This window comes from Mus pahari, chromosome 17 (genome assembly GCF_900095145.1).
Source record: "Mus pahari chromosome 17, PAHARI_EIJ_v1.1, whole genome shotgun sequence".
NCBI lineage: Eukaryota > Metazoa > Chordata > Mammalia > Rodentia > Muridae > Mus > Mus pahari.
This window is the reverse complement of record NC_034606.1, coordinates 8,582,204-8,604,981: the sequence shown is the minus strand read 5'-3', so window position 1 is coordinate 8,604,981 and position 22,778 is coordinate 8,582,204. Positions and strand designations below refer to the sequence as shown.

Here is a 22,778-nt window from a genome sequence, read left to right as displayed (position 1 = left end):
ATTCGATATTATAATGGTTATTCCAGCTTGTTTCTTCGGACCGTTTGCTTGGAAAATTGTTTTCCAGCCTTTTACTCTGAGGTAGTGTCTGTCTTTGTCCCTGAGGTGGGTTTCCTGTATGCAGCAAAATGTTGGGTCTTGCATATGTAGCCAGTCTGTTAGTCTATGCCTTTTTATTGGGGAATTGAGTCCATTGATATTAAGAGATACTAAGGAAAACTAATTGTTACTTCCTGTTATTTTTGTCGTTAGAGTTGGGATTCTGTTCTTGCGGCTATCTTCTTTTAGGTTTGTTGAAGGATTATTTCCTGCTTTTTCTAGGGTGTCATTTCCCTCCTTGTATTGGAGTTTTCCCTTTACTATCCTTTGAAGGGCTGGATTTGTGGAAAGATATTGTGAGAATTTGGTTTTGTCATGGGATACCTTGGTTTCTCCATTTATGGTTATTGAGAGTTTAGCTGGGTATAGTAGCCTGGGCTGGCATTTCTGTTCTCTTAGGGTCTGTATAACATCTGTCCAGAATCTTCTGGCTTTCACAATCTCTGGTGAGAAGTCTGGTATAATTCTGATAGGTCTGTCTTATATGGTACTTGACATTTTTCCCTTACTGCTTTTAATATTCTATCCTTATTTAGTACATTTGTTGTTCTGATTATTATGTGTCGGGTGGAATTTCTTTTCTGGTGCAGTCTATTTGGAGTTCTGTAGGCTTCTTGTATGTTCATGGGCATCTCTCTCTTTAGGTTAGGGAAGTTTTCTTCTATAATATTGCTGAAGATATTTACTGGCCCTTTAAGTTGAAAGTCTTCATTCTCATCTATACCTATTATCCTTAGGTTTGGTCTTCTCATTGTGTCCTGGATTTCCTGGATGTTTTGTGTTAGGATCTTAATGCATTTTGCATTTTCTTTGATTGTTGTGTCCATGTTTTCTATGGAATCTTCTGCACCTGAGATTCTCTCTCCCATCTCTTGTATTCTGTTGCTGATGCTCATATGTTTGGTTCCTGATTTCTTTCCTAGGATTTCTATCTCCAGAGTTGTCTCCCTTNGAGTTTTCTTTATTGTTTCTACTTCCATTTTTAGATCTTAGATGGTTTTGTTCAATTCTTTCACCTGTTTGGTACTGTTTTCCTATAAGTCTTTAAGGGATTTTTTGTGTTTCCTATTTAAATGATTCTAGCTGTTACCTGTGTTTTCCTGTATTCCTTTAAGGGAGTTATTTATTTCCTTCTTAAAGTCCTCCACTATCATCACGAGAAGTGACTTGTATGAGAAGTTAATCTTACTTCTGCATGTCTTCCATGTGTAAGTAAAGAATATTTCCTAGATGTTTTTAACAGTACTAGTACTGACCCAAACAAAACCTATGCTAATGTCCTTGTTTTCTTTAAAAAAGGTGATTAAAATATAGCATAAATATTAAAGTTATTATAAAAAATTCTCTTGAAATTTTATGTTAGCCGAAATGGATGATCACAGCCAGCTACTGGATGGAACACAGGGTCCCCAATGCAGGTACTAGAGAAAGTACCCAAGTACCTGAAGGGGGCTGCAACCCTGTAGGTGGAACAACAACAGGAACTAACTAGTACCCCCTGGGTTTGTGTTTCTAGCTGCATTTGTAGCAGAAGATGACCTAATCGGCCAACAGTGGGAATAGAGGCTCCTTGGTCTCCCAAACTCCATATGACCTAGCACAGGGCAAGGCCGGGGCCAAGTGGTGGGAGTGGGTGGGTGGGGGAACAGAGGTGGGGGGAGGGGTATGGGAATCTTTCGGGATAGCATTTGAAATGTAAATAAAGAAAATAATAATAATAAAAAAAAAATTTGAAGAAAAAAAAAAAAAAAAAAAAAAAAAATAAAAAAAAAAAAAAAAAAAAAAAAAAAAGAAATTTTATGTTAGGTTGATTTGTTGCCCAAATGATACTGTGAAATTTCAGGTCCCAGGACCCCCAAATGGGGAACTTCTATGGAAATTGGTCTTCTTTGGTTTAGTTTTTCTTTTTCTTTTCTTATTTTTTTAGAGGGGTGTGGCATTTTATTTATTTTTATTTTTTATTAGATATTTTCTTCATTTACATTTCAAATGCTATCCCAAAGGTCCCCTATACCCTCCCCCCACCCTGTTCCCCAACCCACCCACTCCTGCTTCCTGGTCCTGGCATTCCCCTGTACTGGGGTATGTAATCTTCACAAGACCAAGGGCCTCTCCTCCCAATGGTGGGCAACTAGGTCATCCTCTGCTACATATGCAGCTAGAGACAGGAGCTATTTTTCAATGGGCATATGGAAGCAGCAGAGTCCTTACCCTCGACGACAGGGAGAACCATGTCATGTGACAGCAAAGGCAGAATCTGAAGCAATACATTTTCAAGCCAAGGATTTCTGAGCACTAGCAAACACTAGTGTGCACTGCTTGCTATACAAGCAGAAAATTGGCCTCACGTGTTTTTACAGGAGGTAATAGCCCTGTAAACCACTAGCATTTAGGCTTCTGGCTTCCAGAACCAGAGAATAACAATTTTCTGTTGTTACAAACACTCAGCTTGTGATCTTTTATTAGAGAAATAGCAGAAAACTAACAGTTGCAATGGGGAAATTTTAAATAATGTAGAAAGCACATTAAGAAAACCTACAGGGGCCGCTTGCTTTTCCAAAGGACCACAGGACAGTGTCAACACTTAAATTAGGAGGCTCTCAACAGCCTGTAACCATCTCCAGGCTGAAGCTCCAGGCCTCCTCAGGCACACACATGCATGTGCAGATATGCATACATTTAAATAAGTAATCAGAAAACAACAATAAGAAAAAAATTCCCAATAGCCATAGCTACTGAGTTCAGAAAGAAAGAAAGAAAAGCAACACTTCCTTTTGCCTATGCAGTTTTATCCATCCTTCTGATCAACAGCCAACTCTACTCTCAATTTTATTTGATTGAGTAAAGTTTCGTACTTCACTTCCACACATCTTTTTGCCTCTATAAACTTTTTAGTTTCTATGAGCTGTGACACATATTTTAATCTTGCATCACATACAGCTGCACAGTATTGGTTTTTGTTAGTCCATATAATAGGTACTTAAGGCAATTGGTGTTTTAATAAGAATGACTCCCATAGGTTCATATATTTAAATATTTAGTCACCAGGGAGTAGCACTATTTGAAAGGATTAGCAGGTATGGCCTTATTGGAGGAAGTGTGTCACTGAGAGTGGCCTTTGAGGTTTTAAAAACCCTGGCCAAGTCTAGTGTCTTCCTCTCTGCCTGTGGACCAGGATGTAGAGGTCAACAGCTGTCAGCTCCTTCTCCAGCATTATGCCTGCCACACCTGCTGCCATGCTTCCCACAATAATGGTAATGGACTATGCCTCTGAAACTCTCAAGCCCCAGTTAAATGTGTTCTTTTATTAGAATTGCAGTGGTCAAGGTGTCTCTTTACAGCAAGGGCATTAGTCACTTAAGGCAGGAAGTTGCGAATCCAACACAGGATCTCCACACATAGTGACACAGCATGTATCTTAATTCAGTTTCTAAAGGAGATGTTATAAGCACTGCAAACTAAAGAAAGCTCTGGGATTTCTGGATGAAAATGAGAGCAAGTGGTAGTAAGCACGGGCCATAGCAACAACAGCAGAACAACCGACTCACTTGTAAGAAGACATTGAATATGCTGGAACTCTGCTGCCACCTTTGCTGTTTCCTCTCTCCAAATTGTTCAGGTCTTTTCTAGGATCCCTTAACATTTTTAAGTGATTTTTTTCCTTAGTATGCTGTGCTTCTATTTCTATTGCTATTCAAATGTTTTACTATTATCTTTTATACTGACTATGCTATAAAGTATTTTAGATTAAGGAAACAACTTGGTATATTAACTCTTTAGGTGAATATACTTCAACTTTACTACACCATCTCCCCACATTATTACCTAAACATTCTCCCTTTGGGTTTCACCACCATATAGTTTTAGCCTTTCATGTTACATATGAAATATGTATTTCATATTAGACTTACAGTGCAGAAGAGAAAGCAGAGGTGCACAAAACCAGGTTTGGGTTCTTACTGAAGGTGAAGTGCAGTACTCTGTCCCGGTCACTGCTGACTATTAACCTGACTCAAGTAGTGTCACCTGGAAAGAAGGACCCTCCAGTAAAGAATTCTCTCTCTCCAACTGTAGCCATGTCAGTGAGAGAGGACTAGACTGGTGACTGACATGTGAGAACACAGCCATGGCTGCTGGCGTCATGCCAGGACAGGTGGCTCTGAGCTGTGTATGTGAGCTAGCCCAGCATAAGACAAAGAGCGAGCCAGCGAGCTGTATCCCTCCATAGTTCTCCCTTCAGTTTTCCACCTGGAGTCCTGCCCTGACTGCCCTCAGTGATGGATTATTGTCCTGAAGTGTAAGTCATTAACAACCTCTGATGTGAGTGTCTTACCAGAGACACAGACCAGCTCCAAGGCAGAAAGTAGTAAAACATGGCAGCTGTTTCCATATCTACTAACAATGGCTAAATTATACTTCTGTCTCCATATCCACAAATGGCTAGGTATTACTCCTCTCTTTGGGTGGAATTAATTACTTAACTGAGTGATCAATTTCCAGTATAAAGCCATAATTAACATAGAATATAAGTTCTGGACCCAAACTGAGTAACCTCAGATGCAAATTAGTTAATGTCTACTTTCACCACTTTTACTCTATAGTCCCTCATATTTCTTCATCCATATGCGAATAGAAATCAATAATTTAGAAGTTTAAATTTCAAAGACAATATTTCTATGTAAAATAAATTATTTAAAATATAAATGAAAACTTGAATAACAGAGCTGTAAATATTTTAGTCTCATACATACTGTACTAAACAAAACTGAATATTCAGGAAGCTGATCAATGTTTATTGGAAATATTGACAATATCTTCAATAAACGCGGAGGAAACTCTAACAGACATGATGTAATGCAATGCTAGTACAAAAATTCTTTATAAAGGTAACATTTAAATAGAATATTTTTTCTTCTAAGAATATATATTATTAGAAATATAATGGCACAGGAGTCAAACAGTAGTTATAATGCAGAAATATAATCACCTTAGATATGCAAAAAGTTAAACAAAAAATTACTTCGTGCCATAATAAATTTAATTTTAAGCAAAAAAAAAACCCCAAAAACCTATAACTTATAAAATGGCATTCAAAATCGTGTTCTAACTATAGCAAGCAGTGTCCTGGTGAATGCTTCAAGAGCTCTTCCATTTCTCGACTACTCTGCATAAGGGAAACTTTCTGGATAACTCTGGTTAAGGAGTCACTCACAATGCTTTGTTATTCTCCCTATCTCTCACCTGCATAGCAAATTACAGATGAGCATCCTGAGGGGGAGGAAATCTGCTACCTGCCCTCTCTCTCCTCTCTCTCCTCTCTCCCCTCCTCCCCCCTCTCCCTCCCTCTCCCTCCCTCTCCCTCTCCCTCCCTCTCCCTCCCTCTCCCTCTCCCTCTCTCTCTCCCCTCTTTCCCCAACCCCACCTCTCTGGCTTCACCTCCTTATTTATTTTAAGCTTCCAAATAAAGCCAGGAAGTAGAAATGTAGTCTGATGGTACTGCAATTTACTCTATGGACGTCTGCCTTTAAAGCTAGACGCTCAATCTAAATCCACTGCTGACTACATTTTTCCTGTCATTTCTCCTTCTGTATCAAACTTGGCATATCCCTTGAATGGTAGAAACATTTTCCAGTTGTTATTGCGTTATTAGTAAGCAATATCCATCACAAAACTCTGACCTCCACTATTATCAACAACAATAAATATAATGCAGATTGACTCTCAGTCTGGAAATCCCAAGTGCTCAGAAATCCACAGTGTTGTCATTAGAGAAAGCACACGCAGCACAGCCCATACCTGACCTTAGGTTACATACAGGCTGCTCTGGGAATCGGGCATTCCAAGGTGGAGGAAATAGAAATTTGAATTTAGAATTGCTTCTAGTCCCAAGGTTTCCATCTCTCTCTCCCTTTATCTATTCTTGTCTCTCTTCTACCACTTCTTCATATAAGCATGTGTTCACATGTAAGTGGTGTGAGTGTGTGTGTGTGTGTGTGCAAATTCCAGAAAATAAATATTCAAACTGGACATGATTTTATCTCATGTTTCTTTGTTAAGTATAATTCCATGAAAAATTAAATTTCATATGAAAGTAAAGTACTCACAGTGGTTTTATCAAATTCAGCTTCAGATGACGTTGGCGACAGAGGACTTACAGGGCTTAGGGATGGGGAACTCTCAACACTAGAGACATATTCAGGATCAGGAACGTATAAAACCTGGAAGAAAATGTTCACATACAGCTTCAACAAAACAAATCCTAGTGACCAAATAATGTTCTATAAGCAAACATTATTTAATAGTGACCTTTAGCAATAAAAAGAAAAAATCATATTTTAAGAGTAGGGCAGTTATGATATTATGTATCATAAAAATCATGAAAAACACTTTAAATTGATTTAACAAATTAATTTAGAAATGGTTATTAAAATAAGCTGTTGACATAGTACAGAAAACACCTCTCAATTATTGTATTACTGTATTACAGTACTCAATTACTCTTCATCTCAAAGGCAAATTGGCAATAACTAGAAAAATTAATTGTACATATTTCCTTGACCCAGCAATTTTATATATAGAATTTATGCTGTGGAATATATATAAAATAGAAACATACAAGTGTTTACTATAACAGTGTTACTATTAGCAAGAGAGTAGCAACACACTAAGCCCTACTGTGTAGCTAATTAGCAGTATATCAATACTGTACATCACTACAGACAAGGAAAGTTGTGAGAGTTCTCTACTTAAATAGACCATTCTCTAAGGGTCACAGACAAGCTTAAAGATCCTAACAAAATCCCCTGCTAAAGGCTAGACTATTTCTGCAAGGGTTAATTTGTTAACTACTTTCATGTAGAAAACAAGTTTTAGTTGGAAGGACAGTATACCTTTAAAAACACTGGAATTCTGTCAATTTACATGAACCGCCCTAAGTGTTTTTAAAAATTCGATAAGACTATATTTGAAGCATAACTTACAATTATTTTCAGTTGTTTTAAAAAGAGAATTAATACATGTAACTGGCCAAAAGAATTTGTTCTCCAAACACAAAAAACTATTCTCATATTTTCTACAATGTTAACTATGTAAGAATGAATATATTTTACCTAATAATTTTAAACATCAACACATTTAAATAATAACAATACCTGTCCAGTCACGACTGCTCGGGAGAATAACTTATTTAACTGAACAAGTTCATTGGGTGTGGTATCAAATTTCAGGGCTATGCTATTCAAAGAATCCCTTGATTCAACCTGTTTAAAATGAAAAACAGATTACTTTTATCAGTTAAAACAAAAATTAAATTATAAGATTGAGGGGTTATGCAATATTAATACATCTTGAAAACGATCTTATATTTGATCCATAAACTGTAATTTCTGAGAAAACTCTTTTAAGAAATATCACATTCTACAATGATCTCAACCTACTAAGAGAGAGAGCATGGATGTTAAAATATGTAGTTTACCACAGTCCACACTGGCCAACAACTCAGTGTCCGAATACAAGTACATATGTGAGAGCATTTTCACTTTACAGAAGCATTACGAGGACTGAGATAGAGCTTGAACTGTTCTTACAGAGGTCCCCAGGCAGATGGCTCAGCAGTCTGTAATTCCAGCTTCGTGGAGCTGGGGGCTACCTTGCATCGTGTGCATATACATACCTTCACCACAGCCATGTGAGAAACAGAAAGAAGCTCAGGGCTGCAGCTGCATGGAAGGGAAGAGCTGCAACTTCCAACAGGAAGTGACAGCGGAAAATGCAAGTACCTGGGAAGCGAGGGTCGGGGAAACAATCTGAGACACAGGTCATGAAACTCACAAGAACATGTGAGAGAGGAGAGAGGGATCTTAAGGAAAGGGCAAAGAAAGGGTGAATAGAACACATGTGACATGAAGACCTAAGAGGAACTGTTTAGAGGAAAAACAGGAATCAGCCCTAAGAGATACGGAGTGCTTGGGGAAGAGGAGCCAATTAGAGTAAAGTATAGAATGCCACATAACGTATGGGAATTCCTATACTGACTATAATAGCTGACTATTTTGCAGGTCACTTGAAATTTAACCAAAAAAGCAAAGGACAGAAAATGTATGAGTAGGAAGGATGGATGACACACAGCAGCAGAAAGAGAATATCGATGGATTTAGTAACTGAAAAATACTTTAGTAGAAAGGTATACAGAATTACTAAAAATGATAATGTATGTGTATAAATATGTATGAAGAGTTTGTGATCACATGCTTGCATGTGTATACACACATGTGTACATGAGTGTGCAGAGGACAGAGATCAATGAGCAGTGCCATATTCGATTGCTCTTTGTTATATTTTGTGACAGTCTTTTGCTGATGCTCAAGCTTAGTGACTACGCTATGCTGGCTGGACACCAAGCTCCAGGGATCTGCCTGCCTCCGACTCCCCTCCGCTGGGACTACAGACACACACAGGCCTGGGTGTTTACACAGGTCCTAGTGATCTGAACTAAAATCCCATATTCTCCATGCCAGTACTTTACCAGCCGAGTTATCTTCAGACAATATGCATGTAGAACACTTTTATGGTCCACTCTAGTTTCCAAAGTAATTTTATGATTAAAACTACAGTGTGTGTGTGTGTGTGTGTGTGTGTGTGTGTGTGTGTGACTTGATTTTAGCTTTTAAGTTACCTAAAAATATGATTAACTTTATACCATATAATATACTATTAGATTTACATTTAAGCTACATAGCATATATTTTTTCAAATTGCTTGGCCAAGTTCCTGGAACTTGGGTTAAAACAGCCCTGCCTTGCTTCAGCCTCCAGAGAACTGGGACTACAACTCCATACAACAATGCCAACCATGAGGCCTAAGTATGCGATATAGAAAAGTCATGCTATACGAAGATTTGATAGACTTCATTACATGCTTTATAGATTAAAGGAAAATAGAGTATAAAATAACAATATCTTACTTAGCTTTCAAATTTCTTTCCTTTTATAATTTGACATGTTGAATAAAAAAAATGAATCTAAAAAAGACCTGTTAGATGTTTAATATGTAAGTTTTTAAAGAGTTAATCATAAAGAAAAAATTTCAAGTTTTTAATGGCCTTCCCTCACTCTACAATAAATGGTTCTCATTTTAATTTTGCTCTTTATTTATTACATGGCAAGAATGGCAAATTCCGAAATTTGAAACCAATAAAATTATATAGTTCATGATCATGACATCAAAAACTATATCATATACATCTTTATGGCATAAAATATATCTCATGTCTCAAATCTTATTCTTTTTTAAACATTCAAGAATATACTTAATTGTATTACTTAACCTTTTATTATTTGAATTCTAACCATGTAGGCACAAACATGCATAATTTAGGGTTGTTATGGCTTCAAAATCCAATTCTTTTTAATAGCAGTTAACTTAATTCTATCTAAAGATGTAGTTTCTAGCCCTTTGAAAATGTTTAATATGGCAAATATATGGCAAAGTATATGTGTGGGTGTATATACAGTATAATACTGAGTAATAAATACAGTTATAATGTTAGAAAAATACAAAGTAACAAAATTAATCTGAATTCATATATTTGTTTTACAAAATGTTTAGCACCATCTAAATCAGGTTTTCATCCAACCAAGTAAGTAAAAGGCCACACTCCAGAACTTATGTGTCATCTCAGCTGTCTGCCATAACCAAAAATGAGAAACACCAACACTGTCTGAGGCTTGATTCAAGAACAGCAGAAACCCTGCTTCACAGTGAGGAAACGCAGTACTCACCCTAGCTTGTAAGGGCCCCACCTGTCCTTAGCACTAACATTAGCACTGATGGGAACTCAGTTAAGAGCACATTCTTAAAAAGGTAAATATTTTCCTAAAAGCCTAATCTAATAAAATTATTACAGTGTAGGAACTCTGACTCTAAGTTATCATCAATATTAAATTTAACTTGCCAGAATACTGTCTTTGTAGAACACAGAAAGAAAAACAAATCATAAAATGCAGTTAGGATCAAGGATTATTATTAACGAAAGTAACACACAACAAAGTCAGATTTTCAAAGCGAGGCAATTAACAACACTTGACTCCTGCAGCCCAAGAGGAAACGCCTTCGGTGAGACTGTCACAGAGATGGCTTGCTTCTGCCGCAGTAACTTACAGTATATTCAATAGTTCCTTTAGGCTTCTGAAAAGACATCCTTCTCCCATCTTTCTTGTCTAGGGTCTTCTTTTGGCCAGTGTCTAAGAAAAAGGAAGCAAAAGACTTTACATTTTCCTTTCGGAGTAATGACAACAACTTCAGGAGGGAGCTCACAGCCAGACAGAAAACTCACTAATTTAGAGGGGCATTATTATTATTGTTATTACTATTAACTAATGTCTAAAAAGGTTCCATTAACATATACGGGAACAATTCTGTATAGGCAATAAAGACAGAATTGTAGTGTATGGTTCTATACAAAAATACATCATTTTGGATCGAATGGTAATTATTTTTCAGTTGTTGACTGAGGTATTTCACGTGGCTCTTTTGGTATCAGCAACAGGGGCTGGACAGAGGCATCAGTGATTAAGAGCACTGGCTGCTCTGTTCTTCTAGAATGTCTGAATTCAATTCCCAGCAACCACATTTGGCTCACAACCACCTGTGATGGGATCGGTTGGATGCCCACTTCTGGTGCGCAGACTCAGATGTAAAGCATTCTTTGACATAAAATATGTAAACAAACCTTATTGTCAGCCACTGTCAGCTACTGGCTTCAGTCTGAAATGTGTGTGTGTGTGAATTTTCTCAGCTATTCTCCCTGTAACAATGATCACATATACTATTGTGATAAAATACCACCTATCTAAACATCTTAAATGATTAACATGAACTCTCCTGAAGTTCCAGTTCAAAGTTTCAGAAGGAAGTAGATAGTAAACATACAAAGTACTGTATTTACCCCAAATTAAAACTACAATTCTCCAAGAAAGATTAGTTCTGAAACTAAAATAATCTAGAAGAATGCAGGTCTCCTAGTTCTCCCACTGGCAGAACTTAACTGACACTTTGACTACATCAGAACTTATTTACCATCAGAACTTATTTAGCCATCAGAGCAGTTATTCTAGTTTAAGCCAATTTAGAAACAGTTAAAGCTGCCCTAATATTGCCTGATAATCAAGACCAGCTGCTATGAATTACAAACTTCATCTACTATAGTTTAAAAGTTGCCATCTGTGTTAATTGCTGCCACTAAACTTATAACCTTCACAATGTGTGTGCTTCATTCTACAAATTCCCTTCTGTACCTACCAATGGCCTGGGGTATGTCAATTTGAATGGACAGATTCTGACACAATTTAAACTAGTACCACCATAATACTTATAACTGCAGTATACTTTCCATAAGGAAAAGTTAGGCCAATGAGAGCTCAGCAAGGTACAGGCCCACCCCCACTCCTGGTGACTCCATCTCTGGAACACCCACATACACAATAAGCAAACAAACAAACAAAGGTTAGACAAGGAGTTGTAGTGTGTATACCACAAAGATATCTGGGCAGATGTGTGGCAGACACAAAACCAGATGTGTCTTTACCTCTGTATTCCAAATATCTCAATAGCTCAATGTGGAAAAGCTGTTAAAAGTCAAGAGTAAACAATGGGTAAAAGACAAAGAGAACTAGGTTCACAGACAACTAGTGAAGTACAGATTTAAATCACAATGAGGTAACTTTTCCTAAGTACCAGATTGAGTGGAAATGTAAATGCTTAACTACATACTGACAGTAGGAAAACTGGCACTACCCTGTATTTCTGGTAGAGTGCAAAATGCTAAATTTCTTTAAAAAAAATGTTAATTTTGTCCATCAGAATATTCTCTTAATTCTCCTGTATATATCTGAAACATATAATTAATTTTCTAGATGAAACAATAGACTATCTTATAATAATTGTAAATTTTAAATCAAAATTTACTTCTGCTGCTTCGTAAGTCGCCAACAGAGGGAGCCAAAAATATAATGCAAAATAAGCCCTCAGGTCATTGCATTGTTTCAGCTTTCCCTGCAGTGAAATATAAAATAAATCTGATCATTCTCGTGATGTCAGATACATCCATGACTTCCTTCATCCAAAGGAAAAAGGACAGAAATGTGTCTTCACAGTGATTAAGCTGACACTTGTATAGCTTTCTTTTTTCCTGTATCACCAATCAGAGATGACTCTCACACAGGTTGCTCTTCCACCAACACAAATCCTGGAGAAAAGATGGAAGTCCTAAAAGATTACTCCGTACAGTGTATGCATGCCCACGAACCAATTCCTATTTTTGTTCCAGGTTAAATCACTGTGCATGAAATATCAAAGAATTACTCAATAATTCATGCATGTAAAGCAAATCGACTGCAGGGAAAAGTGAAGAGCCTGAATTGCAGGCATATGAAACTGTCATTCAATGCCACAAGACATAAACCACAGCAGGCTTATCAAAATGAGAACAAAAAGACAGTACAGGAGAAGGTCTACTGATATGAAACAAGTGATATAAAATGGTGCTTGATTAAACCAACTGTGAATGTTATAAACATGCAAATTGTAAAAGAAACAATGAACAAATACCAGGTTATGAAAAGGAGTGGCGGACGAAACAGTTCACATCATATTTGATACCTTCCACTGAAAATGTGTAAGATTCTAACAATATCAACTAGCCAATGCTTTCAAAATCAGACACACCTTAGGGATAATCTCTTCAGACACAAGTATGATCTTCCATTAAGATCTGCTTTCTTTTTTAACTAGCCATCATTCTACATTTATTTCCACTACAAGAGATTCCAGCAACAATGCTATTCAATGGCAGTGCCTGAATGTTCAGGTTAAATTGATTTACAAGTGCAGTCTTCAGAATGTGTGGCTTCTTTATAGATAGATCAGTTCCACCAAAAAAAGTCCTGTACGTGCTCTTCTTCTAAAATCCAGTTTAGAACTCTGCTAAGTCAGTTTAACAGCTTAACAGGACACTCCACCCCACCCACCCCCTTCACCCATGTCCCACACCTAAACACCTCCCATTGTTCATCAGGTTCTCTGTCATCCACAATGGCTCAGTAAGTCTGATCCCCAGGGTCTGATGAATCATAGCCTTTTGTCAGTTTCCCATCATCCTGTGTTCAGTTACCCAGGTATGACTGGAAACGGTTAGGTTCTTTCCTACAGCAAAATCCACTTTCTAAGGTCCCTAAGACTATGTGATGATCCCAAATAAAGTTTCTGACCACTCTTGAACAAATATCCTTGAATTTTTCCTTTATCATTAGCTATTATCATATTTTTGAATCCAGTATATGTGACTGTGTGGGTATATGTCAGTGATCACAGCAAAATATAAACTGAAAATACTAAATAAAAAACTCTAGCTATTAATCCAAAAGCCAAATTTCTCAACATAATTTTTTGAAAAATCAAAATCGCCACATTTAAAATACTTATTAGCCATATTTGCACAATAGCTTTCATACTGGACATCACAAATACCACAAAACATTTCCACTGCTACAAAGTCTGGAGGTTTCAGTATATAATCCAAAACCTGTAACTTAAAATCTAAACACCCCAACCTGCCTTCCACTCGGAGACCCTGTGCTTACCTGGATTGCTTCATCCATATATAAAGCTGTTGCCCCACCACTACTGGCTGCATCAGAATGTTTGCAAACAGACCTTTGGAAGGGCTGGGGGTGGGGGTGGCTCAGCTAGAAAACCTGCTTCGTGGCAAGTGTGAGAACCTGAGGGTTTATCCCCAGAAGCCATGTAAAGGCTGGGCAGGCATGGCAGCCCTCTTGTAATCCCGCGCTCTGGGAAGAGTGGAGATGGGAGATCCTCAAGTCAATGTGGCTAGTCAGAGGAGCAAGATCCTGTGAGCTCAGAGAGACTCTGCCCCAGGGGAGGCAGAGGAAGATATCTAACATCAACTTTGGGCCTCCACACACAGGAGTTCGCAAGGAATCATGTATACACATAGGCCCCCACATGGTACAGAAAGATATATTCGACTAAACAAAAAAATATAGCTTTTAAATTGGAGTCTTAAAGGATAATAAGGGTTCTTTTTCAGTGGTTATTTTAGTTATTTTTGCTATCTTACAGAGTTTTTCCTCTTTACTCATAAAATCAGGAATAACTGTTTATCCTGGGTGGCCAATCAGGTTGATCTTTGTCTTATGGGTACTGATTTATACTTTCATATTGATATAAAATTGATATATAATATTATATATTTAAATTATACTGATTCACATTTTGCTCTTTTGATTGCTAGTAAACAAAAACTAGCAATCCCTGACCTCTCTATGTGCTCATATCCCCTTTCTTAGAGGAGCACCCGAGTTAAAAGTGTGGGGAGCCGCTTTGTTAAGTCTGCTGGTCAGTACACAAAAAGGCCATGAATGGAGGGCTCGATCCTCTTAGCTTCACGATCCCTCTCCTGTCTCAGTTACCTGCTAACAATTACAGCCTGAAAACATTCAATGAAGCAATGCAAACATACATAATGGGCTATCACAGAATTTATTTCACTGACCTTGCAGTTCAAATTCAAGGCAACAAAATGTAAATTGTTGTTTGTTCCTCAAGTTAAGCACTCTGACAGTTACGTGAACCATTTTACCTCAGCTCTATACTTCCAAAGGACAAATATAAAATTCAATAAACACTTTAGGAAACTGAGAGACAAGCTAAGTTACCCAAGTTTTTGAAACCAACAAACCAAAGCTAGTTAAACTCAATTTGTAAAGCAGACACATTAAGGATGGCATCATTCAAAAGCTCTGGGTTATCACCCACCCAGCCCCATTTACTTCATCATTTTTCATCAGCTCTATGCTTACACATAACACTAATGTGTAACAAATGCCTTAATGTCCAGTTCAACAGTTGGCACCTGGACAGTATTAAAGACACCAATGGCCCACTACTGCGGTCAGAACTTACAGACACGACAATCACCATTTAGCAAAACTGCTTCCATTACTATTCCCACTTCTGCTATGCCCTGTGACCTTCCCACCCAGGAGGACATAAAGGACCAAGATGGACAAGGGAGTCCTGCTTCAGTGTTCTCTCCCAGGCCAGTTAACAGAGGCATAATGAATTGGGATGTGGTAGATATTTGTGAGAACTAAGCCACACCCCTCTGCCACTCCAAACCCAACTTGATATAGGAACCAGATTCAGTAAGCAGATAGAGAGGCGGAGCTTTAAAGTAAACATCCAGCTGAATTCTTTGTTTTGATTTTTTGTTTGATTATTTGATTAATCAATTGCTACACTCCCAGATGTTGAGATTTTAAAATAAGGACAGTTAATGATAGTGTTTTCCGTTCTAAAAGGTAAATGAGAAGTACATTTACATGGTGCTATTTAAAGAATCCTGTCATCAACTGGGAAAACAGAATTGATATAAGAGAGTTTTGACAAAAGTTGATATTTACATTAATTCAAAACCTTAAACTTGTCAAAGCCATTGATCTGTATTTAATTAGTAGAATCTGATTTAGTAAATATTTTTAAAGGCTGTACCATGAAAGCTAACACCAGCAAGCATGTTCAAGGTGGGTACATGTCTACAATCAGATCATAGGTAGGGTTATACTGTTTCTTTGTAATTCTCATCGGGGACAATGGTGCTGACTAGCACCCTTACTATGCCTCCACTGGGTCTCAATTACCACTTTCTTACAGAGATTTAACTCAAAGTCAGCAAACACTAAAAACTGACAAATGAGGGCCCACCCTGAGAGGAGTCAGGCAGCTAGAACTCTGATAGCCCAGTAACCGGGCTGTTTGTAGACAGTGTAAAATCAGAATGTGTGACCTATGTTTTCTTGCAGCATATCATCAGTACTAATACATGACACAGTAAGAAGCAAGCTCTGGACAACAAACAGGGCTCCAGCCCGCAGACAACCTATAAGAACGTAGGTATCTCTAACAGGAGACATTAACAGGAGTCAAAGGACTCAGATATTTTTAAAGGACAGGTATATAGAAATGTAAGCTGTAAAAAAAACAAACAAACAAACACAAACAAACCAAAAATCTATCTATGCAAGAAAAACTTTATCCCAGCCCAAGCCCAACTGCAAGGTCGGGAGAAGAAAATTCTCATTTTAAACAAGGACTGCTTAGAAATCTTCAAAGTGCAGTTATATACAAATGCCCCTTAAAATCTGGAAAATGTTAGGGAGCTACACTGTGCACGCTATAGTCAGGGGCTCTGCCTCAGCTGTATCCTCAGCAATCGCTCACTGGAAGGGAGGAATAATCAAACTTCTTGAAGTCTTCAGAACTCTGCCTCATAACTTTAGACAGGCGATGTTTTTAACCACTGCATGCTATTCCCAAGCTGACTCGATTATCTTTGTCACCAGATTTGCTCCCAATGGTTAAAAACTCCAGAGCTGAGAACCTCTGAGATCATTTAATCCAACCACATTCACACACAAGGAAATTCAGGCCCAGAGGGATTTGGTAACTTTTCTAAGTTCTTTCACAAGTTAAAGCTGGGAGAGCCCACCCACTTACTGTGGTCACACCACCAAAAGACTTCTCAGGGCCTCTTTAAACTGTGAGATATGGGGCAGCACAAACGTTAGAATGGACTGGGAACTCATAAGCAGTTTCTACAGAAGAGACGTTTGTACAGCTCCTGAAGGTGCAGATCTGAAGACAAATGTCAGATCTAGTGGTGTGCTCACTGTATGTTCAAAAATGAAAGCTCTGTCGTGTCTCTAGCTGCAAATATAGCAGAAGATGGCCTAGTCAGCCATCGTTGGGAAGAGAGGCCCCTTGGTCTTACAAACTTTATATGCCCCATACAGGGCCAGGGCCAAGAAGTGGAAGTGGGTGGGCAGGGGAGCAGGGTGGGGGGGGAGGGTATAGGGGACATTCGGTATAGCATTTGAAATGTAAATGAAGAAAATATCTAATAAGTTAAAAAATGAAAGCTCTGTATGTCTGTGCATATCTATTACACATGAATTATATCCCTTTCTAGGTGGGTGGTCCACAAATTATGCCCTCACCCACTCAGAGATTGACCAATAGCAACTGTCTTCAAGTAGGAAATTGAATTTCATTTAATTTTTTTTTTTACTCAAAAATTCTCAAGTATAGTTCTTTATTCCTAGACTCAACTTTAAAATTACTCTTAATCCGGCCAATAACTTTTCAAAATTACCCCACCACCACCACCACCACCACACACACCCTTTTTGTTCTAATTTCAAGAACAAAAATCAGGAGTTCTAATGAAAGAAGACAAAATGAGCAAAGTAAAGAAAGATATATTTAAAGGAACATGCTGAAACTAGATTTTAAAGGTTCAGTTTCTTCAAAGCATAAGTTACATACCCACCCCCAAGTGATGAATACTCATTACTTCAATACACCATAATAAATAGTGGTGCGGGATTATGGATAAATTTCTCTCTACTTTTAAAATTGAACTGCTCACTTTAACTAGCCACCTTTAAAGCACCCACAAACATATGAAGACAAGCTGCAAAAACTATAAACACAAATGGCTGATTCCACAGAAAGCCAACAAAGCTGGAAAAGCTACCATAGACTAGAATGCGTATGCAGCACTTCACACTTCTCCGTAGGTATCCGTATCGTGCCAGTATAGCTTTTTGTTTGTTTGTTTGTTTGGAGACAGGGTTTCTCTGTGTAGCCCTGGCTGTCCTGGAACTCACTCTGTAGACCAGGCTGGCCTCGAACTCAGAAATCCGCCTGCCTCTGCCTCCCGAGTGCTGGGATTAAAGGCGTGTGTCACCACTGCCCGGCGAAACTTTTGAAAAAGAGTAGCCCGAGTTGCCGTGGTGGATGGAAAGGCACAGCGGTTCAATACAAATACGTGAGAAAAGTTTCCACGTTGGGCCACAAGAAAACACTTCGGTACCCAGAGGGAGGAAGCGCTTCCGATTACCAAGTACCATTTGTTTTTGTTTTAAAAGTTAGGACACCAGCCCTAGCAGCTGGCTCGCACCAAGAAAAACGACTGACCAAAGCAAAGGCTGCGCACACGCGGCGTTCTGGAAGTCCAACTCCATGGACGTCACAACTGGTTGGAGGAGGCAGAGGAGAGGGGAGGATCACACGCTGAATCGGGACGGGTCGGTGGCGCCTGCCCGGGGCCGGAAGGGCCACCACGCAGCTGCACGGCTCCGGGCCCCCCGCACACCTGCGCGCCCGCACACCTGCCCGTGGCGCCGCCTCCCCGGTCCCGGTCCCGGTCCCCGTCCGCGCGCCGGGAGGCGAGGTCCCGCGGGGTCGAGGGGACTCACCGGGTCCCTCAGGACTGGCCGGCGAGGGCGGTCGGAGCTCCGCGGGCCCGCAGCCCGGGTCGCCCGGAGCCGGCTCTCTCAGGTAGTCCTCGAAGCGCACCTGCCGCGCTTCCCCGCCGCCGCCGCCGCCGCCGAGCCCCCACAGGCGGCTGGCCGTGCCCCGCAGCAGCCGACCGCTCTTGCCGGTGAACGTGGTCAGGTAGTCCATGCCGCCGCCCGTCGCCTCGGTTCTCTGGGCCGCGGCCGCCGCGCGACAGCGCCCGCCCAGCCTGCCGAGCCGGGGGCGGCGGCTCCGCGCCTCCAGGCGACCGGCGCGGGCCAGGCCTCCTCCTTCGGCCCGGGACGGACCATCGGCTGCCCTGTCGGGGGAGCCCGGACGCACAAAGTTTCCGAAAAGTTCTGCCCGTCGCTGCCGCACCCCGTTCGGGCAGATCTTAACTTAGCAGAGCACGGCTCTTCTTCCTCGATGGACCCAAGGTTAGAAACGTCGGGACCTTTCAGTCTCCCGAGCCGTTTCGGGCCGCCCTCCCCCACCGTCCCTCCCCGGTGGAGCAGGCCGGCTCCCCCTCCCGCCCCGCCCCGCCCCGTCCGGGACCCAGCCCGACCTTCTGGACCGCTGCGGAAGGGAGGACCCCCTAGCCTTCTCCCCCGGGCGACGACGTGGGGCTAGCAGCCGGCTTAGACACACTGCTAGGCGTACCAGAAGTTCAAGAGCCCAGCAAAGTTTTTGCTAATGGTGTGGGAAACTCGTGTGTGTGTGTGTGTGTGTGTGTGTGTGTGTGTGTGTCTGTTTCGGTGGGGCGGGGGGATAAATCATCTAAAAACTTGCACCTTTAAAACAATCTTTTAAGAGTGAAGTGATGGGTACTTTTAAGTGTTGAGACTGCAGTCAGAGTTTAAATAATGCAGTGTCCATGTATAAGGTTCGCTGTGACTTGATGAGCTAATGCTAAATTGATTTTGCAGGAATCCAATCCAGTGAGGGCTCTGAAGAACAGATCCACCTCTTAGGTGGAAAACAAGAGATTTGAGAAAGATCAGTGAGTTTTGACACACACGCTTACTACTCGGTTTTGCTTCCTGGGGGAGCTGCTTATTCTTTTTATGTCTGTTTATACTTTTGATAGTTTTCCCGCAAATTAAATGAGCCCTCTTTTTTTTGAATCCCCGGTATCTTAAAGCATTTGAGGAAAAGTTGTAAATTGCTTAGGACATTAAAAGGCTAAGAACTCTGAATAATGGAGTCCAGAAAATGGGGAACTTATTTGCCCAGTTACCGAAGTACTAAAGATAATTCTGGGGCTGCTGCCCTCTGCTCAATGTTTTAAATCTTTTGTCCCATCTTTTCCCCCCATGCCTTCACCATTATCAGTTTAAATTCTCACTTGATTGAATAAACTTCAGGATCCTAACAGCAGCATCAACTTTATATCTGGTTAAAAATATAGGCTGTGTGGGCAGCCTCCCCAGAGCGCCTAATTTACAGTGCTTGGGACAAAGAGGCCAACGAAATTGCATTCTCAGCAAGCATCCCTCTGTTCAGAAGTGCTGCTTGGTTTCAAATCTGCTCCAGCCTTCCTTCTGTATCTCTTAAGGACATATTGGTTAGGTCCTGTAAGTACAGTGTTTGTGATGCCCCAACTCAGGTGTTCAAATCCTACTCCCACAGGAGGGTTTACTGAAGTCATTAAGTCATGGTTGAGGCCCTCTTGACCAGGACTAGCCCTCCAGGAGATACAGCCTCCATGAGCTCTGACCTACCTGCCACATAAGACAGTCTGGAACTTAGAAGGGGGCATTGCCAACAAAATCTGGCCTTGTTTGTTTTGGACTTCTAGACTGTTATCCATAAACCAGCCAGGAATGTAACGTCTTCCTTTTAACATCCTAAGAACAGTGGTTATCTGAGACCTACATTTCAGTAGAAGCCGTTACTCAGCTCAGTATCTCCGAGCTCCCCGAGAGCATCAGGGTGTGAGCCATGGTTGGTAGGCACAGGCCTGCAGTCCTGACTCTAATGGAACACGAGGAGACACTAACTGTTCAAAGCCAACCTGAGCATCCTACTAAGACGTCTCAAAATAAAGTTTAGAGAGAGGAAGAGGATAGAGAAGGAGGGGGGGGAGGCAGAAAGAGAGGGTGCTTCAAAAATATGTTTAAAGAAAAATCTTGATAAATTGAAATGATTCTTCTTTCTTTTTTTTTTTTTTTGGTTTTTTTCGAGACAGGGTTTCTCTTTGTATTCCTGGCTGTCCTGGAACTCACTTTGTAGNCCAGGCTGGCCTCGAACTCAGAAATACGCCTGCCTCTGCCTCCCAAGTGCTGGGATTAAAGGCGTGTGCCACCACCATCCGGCTCGAAATTACTTTTCTAGGGTCTGTTTTCTATTGTCTCACTTAATGTACTTGCTTCTGTGGTTAGCATAAGCATATAGTGTCTGAGTTCTTAATACCCACTTTTGCAAACAGTACGAATCTGCATTCTTCTGCTTCACGTACAATTTTACAAGAAGTTAGCCCCTCTCCCCCTTTTCTGCATCTGTATCACAGAAGGCCAGAGCTGCTGGAAAAACTGTATACCTTACTGACTGAATGCTTTACAAATTTGATTTAAATTCAGATGAACCCTGATACTTCTATACAGTCGACCTTTGTCCTGTGCACTCCACTTGTTATCTGAACTGTCATCATCCTGGTGAAGTACCAAGCTTATCATCCAAATGCTACTTTGTCTTCTACAGGACCCAGAGAATCGTACATAGGCCATCAAATACGAAGGCTCATTTTTCTTCAGTTTTCTCCTTACTTTTCTATATGAGTTCCTTTCTATATTTTGACTCAGAAAGAGGTCCTTACTCCTGTCCCTACCTTCCCCTAAACTCTACTTTTGATTTTGGTCTGGTTGGCAACTGTTTATGACATGCCAGCCTCTGAGTCTTCTCTGATGCTAGGTCAGCAACATAGATTTCTGTTGCCCTTAAAAAACTTTCCTTGTCTGCCATGTTTGTTTGTAGGCTACCTTTTATCTCATTTTTAATGTATCATTGCTGGCATCTAATTTACACATCATAAATCCACCTGTTCAAAGTGTATGAATTGTGGAAATACCATTAAAACTATCTTTAAATGTTTCTATCATATGAAAACAGGTCTCCAGGTTGACTTCCTGCTCTACTTGCTACAGTGAGCAGGCACTAACATACCGTGTGTGGCCTTGCTCTCACATATCTCAGAGGGAAACGTGTCATGTTGATCTTTGAGGCCTAGCTTCTTTCACTTCATGTATCACCCCTAGGCCTGTCTCGTGCTGCAAATGTATCTGTATATCACATAATGCTCCCATGGACAGAGGCCACATTTATTCATTTGTATGATGGGTTTGGGGGTTTTCCTGATTTTTATGCTTATTATTAATAATGCTGTAACTATCTCTGTATATAAGTTTCTTTGCTGACATACTTCACTTGAGTATATACAAAAGTTGGAGGTCTTTTATCTCCCAATTTCAAAAGATAATATAAAATTACAAATTGTACATTGGTATAAAGATAGACATGCATCAATTTAAATTAATTAAGCATTAAGAAGTAAACTTTGTATGACATATTGGTTTTCAACAAGGACGCCAAAGCCATCTAATGTGTGGGGCAGGAGGAAGAGGTTACTGTCGGCAACAAACAGTTCCAGAGTGACTGGCAGCCCCATGACTTTTCCCCCATACCAAGCACACATGTGAACTCGGCATGGCTCAAAGAAGCAACTATAAGTGCTAAAACCTTCTAACCCTTAAAGTAAAAGGAAAGATGCAAGAAATCTTAAGTTCTTGGACTTGGTGAAGGACTCTTAGCATTGATACCCAAAGCTCAGATAACCTAAGCAAAGCTCCTGCTTGGAGTCAATGAAATGCAGTCAGCAGACAAGAAATGCCAATTTCTTTGCTTAGAATAGTGGAGTTTAAAGGCTTTTTGGTAACAGCAAAACTGCTGATTTTTGTACATGACAGGTATATGAGCATACAGCATGGTAGTTTCTGCAAAGGGCATTCACAGAATCTATACACATTTGTTAAAAGTTATATACCCTTCAATTCAGTAAGCATAAACACAAAACTTCTTATGCTAGGTCCTATTTATGTCTGAAATGGTGGTTTTCTGTTTACAATAGCAAAATCTTGAAAACACTTTAAATGGTAATAAAGAAATAAGATGGGTCTGATTCAGAAATTAAAAACCAGCCAGGCGTGGTGGCGGGAGGCAGAGGCAGGTGGATTTCTGAGTTCGAGGCCAGCCTGGTCTACAAAGTGAGTTCCAGGACAGCCAGGGCTACACAGAGAAACCCTGTCTCG

At 40.2% G+C, this 22,778-nt stretch overlaps 1 protein-coding gene and 1 long non-coding RNA gene across 7 annotated transcripts in view; one reads left to right on the top strand and one right to left on the bottom strand.

The window, feature by feature from the left end:
- The window catches only part of Oxr1 (oxidation resistance 1), a 406,656-nt gene that overhangs the window by 46,583 nt on the left and 337,295 nt on the right, over positions 1-22,778 (bottom strand). For 4 of the 6 annotated variants that reach the window (XM_029531089.1, XM_029531092.1, XM_029531090.1 and 1 more), the window contains 3 exons: positions 10,258-10,340; positions 7,251-7,358; positions 6,204-6,317 (listed from right to left, as the gene is read on the bottom strand). In XM_029531089.1, the coding sequence (XP_029386949.1) occupies positions 6,204-6,317; positions 7,251-7,358; positions 10,258-10,340 (305 nt within the window). Of the gene's footprint in view, positions 1-6,203; positions 6,318-7,250; positions 7,359-10,257; positions 10,341-18,434; positions 18,713-22,778 lie in introns of those variants that run through there. The other 2 variants (XM_029531091.1, XM_021216245.2) reach the window with 1 other exon arrangement.
- The window catches only part of LOC110334504, a 32,931-nt gene continuing 28,917 nt past the window's right edge, over positions 18,765-22,778 (top strand). The window contains exon 1 of the long non-coding RNA XR_002381121.1: positions 18,765-18,911. This is a non-coding gene — a long non-coding RNA (uncharacterized LOC110334504). The remainder of the gene's footprint in view (positions 18,912-22,778) is intronic.